The sequence below is a fragment of the Nematolebias whitei genome, chromosome 16 (assembly GCF_014905685.2).
Source record: "Nematolebias whitei isolate Nwh7 chromosome 16, NemWhi1, whole genome shotgun sequence".
In the NCBI taxonomy this organism is placed as follows: Eukaryota; Metazoa; Chordata; class Actinopteri; order Cyprinodontiformes; family Rivulidae; genus Nematolebias; species Nematolebias whitei.
Genome location: NC_056513.1, coordinates 27,302,315 through 27,312,314, shown reverse-complemented (window position 1 = coordinate 27,312,314; position 10,000 = coordinate 27,302,315). Strand labels below are relative to the sequence as shown.

General features: G+C 39.2%; 1 protein-coding gene across 1 annotated transcript in view; it reads left to right on the top strand.

Annotated features, from left to right (window-relative positions):
• The first annotated feature begins 8,811 nt into the window (after positions 1 to 8,811).
• Positions 8,812 to 10,000, top strand: part of anxa5b (annexin A5b) — a 6,982-nt gene continuing 5,793 nt past the window's right edge. The window contains exons 1-3 of the mRNA XM_037690480.1: positions 8,812 to 9,073; positions 9,176 to 9,260; positions 9,539 to 9,633. Coding sequence (XP_037546408.1) covers positions 8,948 to 9,073; positions 9,176 to 9,260; positions 9,539 to 9,633 — 306 coding nt within the window. The 5' untranslated portion in view covers positions 8,812 to 8,947. The remainder of the gene's footprint in view (positions 9,074 to 9,175; positions 9,261 to 9,538; positions 9,634 to 10,000) is intronic.

Sequence of the window (10,000 nt, the reverse complement as noted above, 5' to 3'; positions counted from 1 at the left end):
GCGTGTCTCTAAGGGTGTGTCTGCGCATGCGTGCATGGCAGCAGAGAGAGGTGGTTTAGTTTGGGGAAGTTTGGTGAATGACTCATGTGGACTCTTTTCCATTAAGGGTGGGCCACGTTTCCAGTCTGGCCTCCAGTTTAAAGCCTCCCTCACTCTTTTAAAAGAGGAATTGGGTTTGTTTTTGTTCATCAGGGTGGAGTTGGGACATTACAGAATAAATTAATGTAACATGTTCATTCGTAATAAACATTTGGGATATTTTTTATGACATTATTCTTTGGGGTTGTAAATTTAAGCTGTCATAAGCAGATTTTAAAAAACAGAAGATACTGTACACTTAAATATTATCGTTTGTTATCATTAAGTGCATCATATCATGTAGGGTTGAAACTTCCTCACAGTAAATCTAACAAGGTTGAATCAGTCCTCTGGACAGATTCTTCTTTGTTGAGACGTTTCATCTTTTGTCCAAAAGACTTATTCAGTCTGAGGAGCTGCAGCAAACACTCTAATAAACAGCACATTCTCAAAGTGGATCAACCAGTTTGCAGGTGACAGCCAAAAACTAATTGTTCACATGCAAAGGGAGGACCATCAGCCTAAAAATGAAACTTTAGAGCCCTAACAATTAATCATGGCCGCTTGCTATTCACAGAGGACTATGTGATACTTGCAATAACAGCATTATAACAGGGTGAAAGTTGAACACGGAGGCCTCCGCCCCGTTTAATGATGGATGAGTTTTCTTCACAAAGATGGCCTCCTTCACTCCTCTCTCAAACCATCGTTCCTCTCTGTCCAGGATGTGAACATCTTCATCCCTGAAAAAGTGACCGCTGGCCTGGAGATGAGTGTAGACCACAGAGTCCTGGCCTGATGATGTTGCTCTTCTGTGCTGGGCCATCCTTTTGGCCAGTGGCTGTTTAGTTTCCCCAATGTAGAACTTGTTTTGGCTGTCACCAGCAAACTGGTTGTTTCACTTTGAGAAGGTGCTGTTTATAAGATTGATTGATCGTTTGTTTGCAGCGCCTCAAAGTGAAAAAGTATTTGTGTAAAAGACGAAATGTTTCAACAAAGAAGATTCTGTCCAGAGGACCTGACTCAACCTTGTTATTATATTTATCTACCTGGATTACTGAGCATGCATCAGGACATCCTCACAGTAAAGTTAGTTGATTCCTGCAGCAGCAGTGGTTGTGAAACAGTTTTCCATGAGTTTGAGCAAATTACAAAGCCTTTTTATTAGATCTATAGTTCAGATTTTTAAACCAGGGTGCTGTTGAAAGACTATGAAGAGTCAATATCCTACCTGTCACAGATATCTATTTGAACAACCTCAGTTTGGAGTAATAGTGTAGTTCTGATTGGATCGACGAGTTGAAAGCTAGTCAAAGCGGGGTCAGGATTTTTGCCATCTTAAAACAACTCAATTCTTAATAACGCCACCGTCAGCTAGCTGGGGTCTTTTGTATGGAAAAGAAAGATGACTCACTTCACTGTAGTCAAATCTACCTATGGATACAAATAATGTTGATTGATTGATCAGTTTCTCATTACACAGTTATGTACAATAATTTTCTGGTAATTAATAAAACACATAGCTGCAGCTAGCTGTTGCTCTGCTTGTCTAGTCTAGGGCACTCTTATTAGTACTGCTAAAAACCTGCTAGAATAAATTACATGTGGAATTTATGGCTAGTAATGGTTGATCATTTACTAAAGTTAAAATTTTAAAGGAAAACTTTGGTTCTGATTACGAACAGGATTTAAAATGTGCCAAAGTGATGAGTTGAAGAAGTTTCCGTAACTTCATTAATTAAATAAATGGCTTTTTTTGGTTACGTTTGTTTGTCTTTAAACATTTAAAGTACATAACAATCTGGACTCCTTTTGAGTTTTTTTTATTGTTATGATTACATTTTAAAGTTTTTATTATAAATAAAGTTTAGTTTTTCATCATACAGACGTGCTCACTCAGTTCCTGAAAGAACTCTCTAATAATTAGCAGTAAAACTGTTTTTTTATGACCGTATTATAAGTCACTTCCTCATAATAAAACGATGGATTTGTGTTCACTCTCCATGGCAACCACTGTCCATAATGCAGAAGCAGCTGCTGCTTTGTTTACATCTGGACAGTCTAAACTAATGTCTGAACTCGCTCACAAGACTTGTCTTAACACCTGATGAAGATTTTAAATAGCGCCCGACCGATATGGAAATTTTGGCTATCACTGATACCGATTTAATGGCTGAACATTTTTGAGCTTTGTCCACCCTCGAGTCTACGTAAACAGCGAGTGGAGCGGGACTTGTTTGTTTAGTGCAGCTGTCAGCTACCATAAAGCTAAGCAAATCAGATCCACACCACCTAGTCTCACAGTCGGTTTACAGGTGGTGTACTGGTCATAAAAACAATCTTTCTAACGTGCGTTCACATTTTCTATCCTCCACTATTCACCATAAAGTTATCAAGTGTGTTACATAAATATAAATTAAACAAAGACATGCCCTTCCCTGTTCGTTGTTGACACAGTCTGTCACATATGGTGAAGGCCTAATTTGACCGCAGCAGCTGTTTTTTTTTTTTACTTTGCAGAGAAGTTAAGGTTTCAGACAAACAATTCATTTCACTGAGGACAACAAAGATAATGTTATTAACACTGATATGTTTTACCGCTGTGTTAGATTTGTTGTTCTGGATTAGGACTGGACGATAAGGCCACAACTTTTATCACAATATATTTCTTAATTTCAGTGAATAACGATGTAATTCCATATCAATATAAACAATATAAAGCCTCAAAAACTGTACAAACTGTACAAATAAATTAACGTTCACCTTTTATTTGTATTTAGCCTTTAAAACATTTTGAAATCACCGTCCAATAAACAAAACTCTCAACTTTGTCAATATTAATAGTTTAACTTTAAACAACAACATAACCTAGCAACCCATGTAGCAAACATCCGTGTTTGCTACATGGGTTTCTCTTTTGATACAGCTGGGGGTGATGTTTCAGGGACACGTTGGCTCAAACTTTATTGTGCTTCATCTTCTGACTCTCAGCATCTTCTGTCAAGTGGAACAAGTTAGTCGTTCCCACCGCCAGTTGAAACGACTCGTCACATTTTGCAGCACACTGACTGAAACCTGCACTTTATCAGATCTTAGATAGCCGAACCACTTCCACACCAAATTACCAAATTAGTCTTTCCTCTCTTATCAATTATGTCATCTGCTTTCTCTTCACTTGTGAAAGCTTGTTCAGTCACAACTGATTATTGAGCATGCATCAGGATACTTGTTCAGTCACATTCTGACAATCATGGGCACTCCTTTTTCAGGATAAAACATAATGCGCATTGGAGATAGCCTAGCCTGCTACCGCTAACGCCTTCTGGACTCGAGCTCCGCGTAATATCTATGTCACCACGCACTTACGTAGTTGTGTCGCTGCTTTTTCTGTTCGGGTTGAAACTGAAGTGGCCGCTTCAACCCGAACAGAAAAAGAAATGCGTCAGTGAAACGCTGTAATCATATCGAAAATGTGCTTAAAACTCATATCACCGTTGTTGAATAAACATATATTGTGACATATATCGATATCGAATTATTGTCTAGCCCTATTCTGGATAAAGTTTTACAAGGCTTATATTAGTTTATCTAAATGTTAGCTTACTATCTTGAGAGGCACATAGCTAACGGCCAAGTGGGTTGGAGGATTTAAGAGAATTTATTATTGTTTATTTGTTTTACAGATCAGTTAAAATAAACTTACCATGCTCTGTTCATCAAAATATGCTACACAGTATTGCTCCCTGCTTCGTCTGTGCTGAAAATGAAACTTAAGTGAACAGCCATGACTTGAAAGTTGTCTTCCTCTACTCTCTGCTGGGTATATTTTACAGTTACGACTGGTTCATAGCATTTAAGGGATGAAAATTAGAAGTGTTTATATTGGTGCGTAATGGAACAATTATCGCCAATACCGATAGGTCCCCAAACGTCTATATCAGCCTAAATTACCAACTCCATCTTTATATTGTCCGTGCTCTAATTTTAAACCTGCTGTCAGACATTCCAGTGGAAACAATCTGCATTGTTGTGAAATTATTTTTTCTCTCTGCTGATTTGGTTTAGTGCAGTTGCTGAGTGCGCTTACAGAGGCGCTCGTGGGCACAAATTCCAGGCGGTCATGAATATTTTGTTCTTGTAAATCAGTTTTGTAACCTTGTAAAATAAATTTGTGCATGTGTAGATAGGAGTTTGTGTGTGTAAAAAAAGATTTGTATTTGTAAAAAAATAATTACACAAGTTACAAATCTTTTTTGCGAAGGTCTATTTACAGATACAAATCAAAAAATGATGTGTGTTTCAACTTGCAAGTACAAATTATGACCAGATTGGTCAATCACAAATTTACCAATCCAATCGGAGAGCAGATGGGTTGAGCTGTCGGGTGGGAGGTAGAGTTGCATTCAGGCCCAAATATCTGATCGGACCCGCCCCAGCTCGTAGCCATCATTTCCGAACTCCACCCAACCCGACGAATTAACAGTAATTACAGGTCCAAACCCAACACCCCCCCCCCCCACCCCCGACAGTTCTAATTAAGCTTTGACTGTTTATAATTATTAATGGTCGGTGGATGTACGGACCATGGTACAGTTAGTTTTAAGTTGGACATTCGAGCGCCGTGGCTTCAGTGGTGTCTTCCTTTCCTTTGTGTTCAGCTAACCAAAATCAGACTGCCTGCATCAGATCAAACGAGAGGAATATGCCACTGAAGCTACGGAGCTCGAATGTCCAACGTACAACATAAAACGAACTTTACCGCGGTGACGCGCGGCTGAATAAAAGGGTCAGAAGATCAGAGCTGAGGGAGTGTTTGTCCTTTCATGGCCATCAAAGAACATTAAAACCCTGTTTCTGCCTGCATTCTGATTTATTCAGATACGGATCGCTCTTACATGTCTGCTTTGGGATCTCACCTGTTTGGGTCGTCGTTCGTGCACATCCGCTGAGTGCAGCAGCTGAATGAACGTCTGTTTGGACGGTGGATTGCTGCCTGGCAGTATAGTCCCATCTGCAGCTTAACTGAACTTTATTGTACCTCTTTCAAGGCCGGTCAGTTCGCGGTGAAATGGCCGGCTGGTGTGTATGGCAAGCCATGCTGTCATATAATTTAATTATATGGCAAGCCATGTTGCCATATAATTGGATCGTGGCTGCTGCAATCAAAAGCTCGACACTGACCCGGCCCGCCATGAATTCGGGTCGGGACAGGACGGGCTTCAGCCCGGCTTAGAAACGACAGCTCTAGTGGAAGGTAACGCTAAAGCACTCACTTTTATCATACATGCTGTCGCTGACACTGTTTGTAATGTGACAACGTTGTGAGTGAACACAGATGAAAGCGGTTCATAAGTAAAGTAAAGTTCCTAACAGGGGCTCAGTCTTTGGCTGGAGATAGATAGCCTGAAATGAAAATAAAACCTCACACACAAGCACATAGTGACGCCAACATTCTGCAGGAGATGGGGGACGCATGAACCATTAAATGTTTTCTTTAACTATTGATTATGAACACAGAGATGGCGTCATGTAAAACTACTGTTAGCTTCAGTTAACAAGCTTCCTGAGTTCATGTTGGCAGTATTTAGCTAGCATTAGCATGTTTTCAACACTATCTCATTATGTTATTAGAGCTCATCCACTAATCATCATTACATTAAACCATGGCCACAAAAACACAGAACTAACACCTCAATCAAAAACCACAAAGTATTTGTAATCTTACTTTTGATCAAATGTTTGCTACAAAGACGAGTGTACTTCTGTGGCTGTCAACATTTCCTGGTTCGTCACCTCCACACTGTGTTATTCATCACTCCAGCTCATCCTTGTGCACCACATTGTTTTGCCCATCAGTGTAGGTAATGGGTCACATGGCTGAAAACTATCCATAGTAACCAAACATGATTCTCTCAAATATATATATATATCTGGACAATGATTTTGTTTTTGTTCCACTAAACCATAAAGTTCAGCTCAGTAAAGTGCCACCCCCGACAGCCAAACCCCTCTGTTCTCTGGTTTGTTACATTTGTGATTGACAGGACGCTGACCAATCAGCTGAGTGGAAGAAACATCTGGTCAAAATTCGTACTTCTAAAATTAAACTCGCACGCAGAGTTTTACACATAGTTTTTTTTTTTGTATCTGTAAACAGACTTTCACAAAAAGGATTTGTAATATTGTGTAATTATTTTGTACAAATACAAATCATTTACGCACAAATCCCTAGCTACACATGCACAGATCTCACATTTATTTTACAAGGGTGCAAAACTAATTTACAAGCACAACATATTTGGAACAGGGATTTGTGTCGATAGAAGCTCGCCGACATGTTTGGCATTCTTTCCTGCACAAACAGAATCCTCCTTGTTAACACAAACCGTTTTTCCCTTCTGGTGTCAGGTTTTTTTTTTTTTTTGCTTCCAGATTTTTATCTCATGAATTCCAGAAACATTCCTGTGGTTTTGTTTTGTAAATGTCTGTCTCTTTTTCTCTCTCACTTAACAGTTTTAAAACAAATATGTCTAATGAGTTTGGAACAAGCTCTGTATTTGGAGCGTCGTCACATCCTTGTGTTTTGCACAGATTGGTCTACAGTTATAAATGCTGTGACCGCATGCGGATAATAATCTTTAAGTTCCTTTTCCACTTTTGAATGGCTTAACATACGAGATGAACACTGTAATTTAGAGGAAATTGATTTAAGGCTTACAATAAAAAAGTTGGTGTCATTAAAAGTGAAAATATTACTGAGTTATTGCTTATTATGCCATTAAAGTAAATACATGTTTGTCATAAACATGTCAAGGAACTAAAATGCTTTTATGTTTATGTTTACGTTATAATTTATTTATATTATTATTTACAGTAGTCCCTCGTTTATCGCAGGGGATCCGTACCCTTGAAGCCCCATGATGACAAACTGCGAAGTAGGAATAGTAGTACAAGTAGTAAGTAGTAGTTTATTTTAGTATATATTTTATATATGTAGTTTTAAATCCTTCCCACACTCTTGCAATATTCTAAATAATGTTCCTAAACTCCTGTGATGGACTTGCGACCTGTCCAGGGTGTACCCCGCCCCTCGCACAGTGATTGCTGGACATGGGCACCAGCGACCCCCGTGACCCAAAATGGAATAAGCGGGTAAAGAAAATGGATGGATGGATGGTTCCTAAACTAAACGCTCTAAAAGAGCACCGCATGTCATGATGTCATGATGACTTTGCCATCTGCCAGCACTCTTGGCCACGCCCACTGCTCCGCTGCAGAGCGGAGATCAGCTGCAGGAGGAAGCTTTTTCTGCAGCTCGGGCTGCACACTGGTGCAGGAGTTTGTCGATTCCCACAAATACTTGGGTATCTTGGTCGACTCGCATCTCTCTTTTAAGCTCCACGTGGAAAACTTGTTAAAGAAACTGAAAATTAAACTGGGTTTCTTTTTCAGAAATAGATCCTGTCTAACTCTGAATGCTATGAAACACCTTGTGACTGCTACTTTCCTTCCCTCCATTGACTATGATGATATTATTTACATGAATGCCCCTACAACCCTGCAGATGTTGGATGCTGTCTATCATGGTGCGCTAAGATTCATAACTGGCTGTGATTATCATACCCACCACTGCACCCAGTATTCACTGATTAACTGGTCATCATTAACTTCACGCAGACTCTGTCACTGGTACATTTTCATCTTTAAATCACTTCTTGGTCTGCTGCCTTCATACATCTCCTGCTACATGTCTCTGTGTGAGTGCAGCTACAGCGTGCGCTCTCAGGACATTATTACCTGCAGTGTTCCCTCACTGAGGACTGAACTAGGCAAAAGGACCTTCTCCTACTCTGCTTCTGTTTCCTGAATATCTTACAAAAAGATCTGAAGCTCTGAACCTTGACCTCTCTAAGGGCTTCAAACATCTTCTAAGTACATGGCAAAAACCAATGCAGACATGTTCTTGTGTTCAGTTTTCTACATCACCTTACAACCTGTTTTATTTTGTTACATTTTCTTTTAAATACCATTTTATTTTCACTTGTTAAAAAAAATCTCAATTTGTGCACATCCTTTATGATTGTCTACTGTTGTCTTTGTTGTCCACTGTCGTCATCACTCTTTGTTAAAATCAGGTCCTTCTTGTGTGTCATGTCCAGTCTTATTTTGAAAAAACGCGATAGAGCGAAAAACGAACCGTGAAGTAGCGAGGGACTACTGTATTTTATTTATTATTATTTATTTATAAACATTTATTTTTTCAGTTTATATGCTTTCTTTTAGGATTGTCTACTGTTGTCATGTGTTTTTAATTTAAATCAGGTCTCTTGTAAATGAGTTCTCGAGGCTCAATGAGACTAACCTGTCTAAATAAAGGTTGAATGAAAAAATAATCTTAATGTAAAACAAAAGTTTTATTATAATAAAAAGCACAAGCATATGCAACACTTTAGTAGAGGTTTCTATCCTGCTTGTTTTAGTCGTTTCAGTTCAAACTGTGTGTAAAACTGTGAGTTTCATTTTATAGTTGTTTTAGTTGTGATGTTAACTTTTAATCATTTTAATTGTTCTTTATTGTATGATTGTTTTATTATGTCTACAGCACTTTGGTCCTGTGGGTGTTCAACGTGCTTTATAAATAAAGCTGGTATGGTGTGCTTCCCTGCTTGACACACCTGATTTGAGTGAATGTCTGATTAACAAGCGTTGAAGTAATTAAATCACTGAATCAGGTGTGTGGAGCAGGAAACAACTATAAAATGCAGGATAGTGTTTCCTCAAGGACTTGGGTTGTGAACCACTGGTCTTGATTCCTCCTCCTTTTTTTTTTGCAGTTTATAAGTACTTTGAAGACTGCAAAAAAAAAAAAATGGCAGTTGCACGTCTGATGCAAATCTGTGTATTGTTGTCTGCGCCGTGTTTTGCATTTAGTCTGGAAGAACACTTGGTTTTCCTTGCTAAACCAACAACAAACAATTTATGGAATATTACTCGGGTAAAAATGATAAGATGCCACCGAACGAGGCATTCTAGTAAAGTATTAATCTGTGTATATTTACAGTTGATGTAATCTTTCTGTGCATGTTTTCTGTTGCAGGCCAACAGAGGAACAGTCAAAGCCAGTGCAAACTTCAGCGCTACTGCAGATGCAGAAGTGCTGAACAAGGCCATGAAAGGACTGGGTAAGGCTGGTCTTATGTTGGTGCTGACTCCTGCACACCATTGAATGATTTCTCTTGGTGTGGTAGTGCAGTACTTACCGCTGTCCACCCACACAGACTGTAGGGGTCATAAGCATGTGACCAGAGATAAGGTGTGTGTGTGTGTGCCCATAAAGACCTGCTGATTTGACTTGAAGCTGTGTTTATATGGGTAAACGGTCTAAATGGCTTGTTTTGTAATTTGAGAAGTGGGTAAATTAAATGCAGCTTGGCTGAGTAATCCTGTTTGTGGTCTTTAGGGACTGATGAGGGTGCCATCCTGCAGCTGGTGACTGCTCGCAGCAATGCCCAGAGACAGGAGATCAAGACCGCCTACAAGACTCAGTTTGGAAAGGTCAGACTGCAACAGAACTCTACTCTCTCTGTTCTTTAAGCTTTTAGATGGCTTAAAACGGGTCAAACTGTAAATTAAGTTTTATTTGATTTTTATCTTGATTTCAAGGTGTGGTCCTAAAAATAAATGCTGAACAAGAATCCAAGCATCAGCAACAGATTACATCAGAACTAGAAAAGGCTCTTAACATGGTCAAATGATGCAACTCTGTAGCTAAAACACTGACGCAGGCCCAGTGTATAGGACATCTGGTGATCTAAACACTGCATAGATAAAATCTCCCTCTTGAGATGGTATTTTACTGTTGTAGACAAGCTGGCAGCTCAGAATTGGGAATAGGTGAATGTTTCCATGATTCCTTATCTAA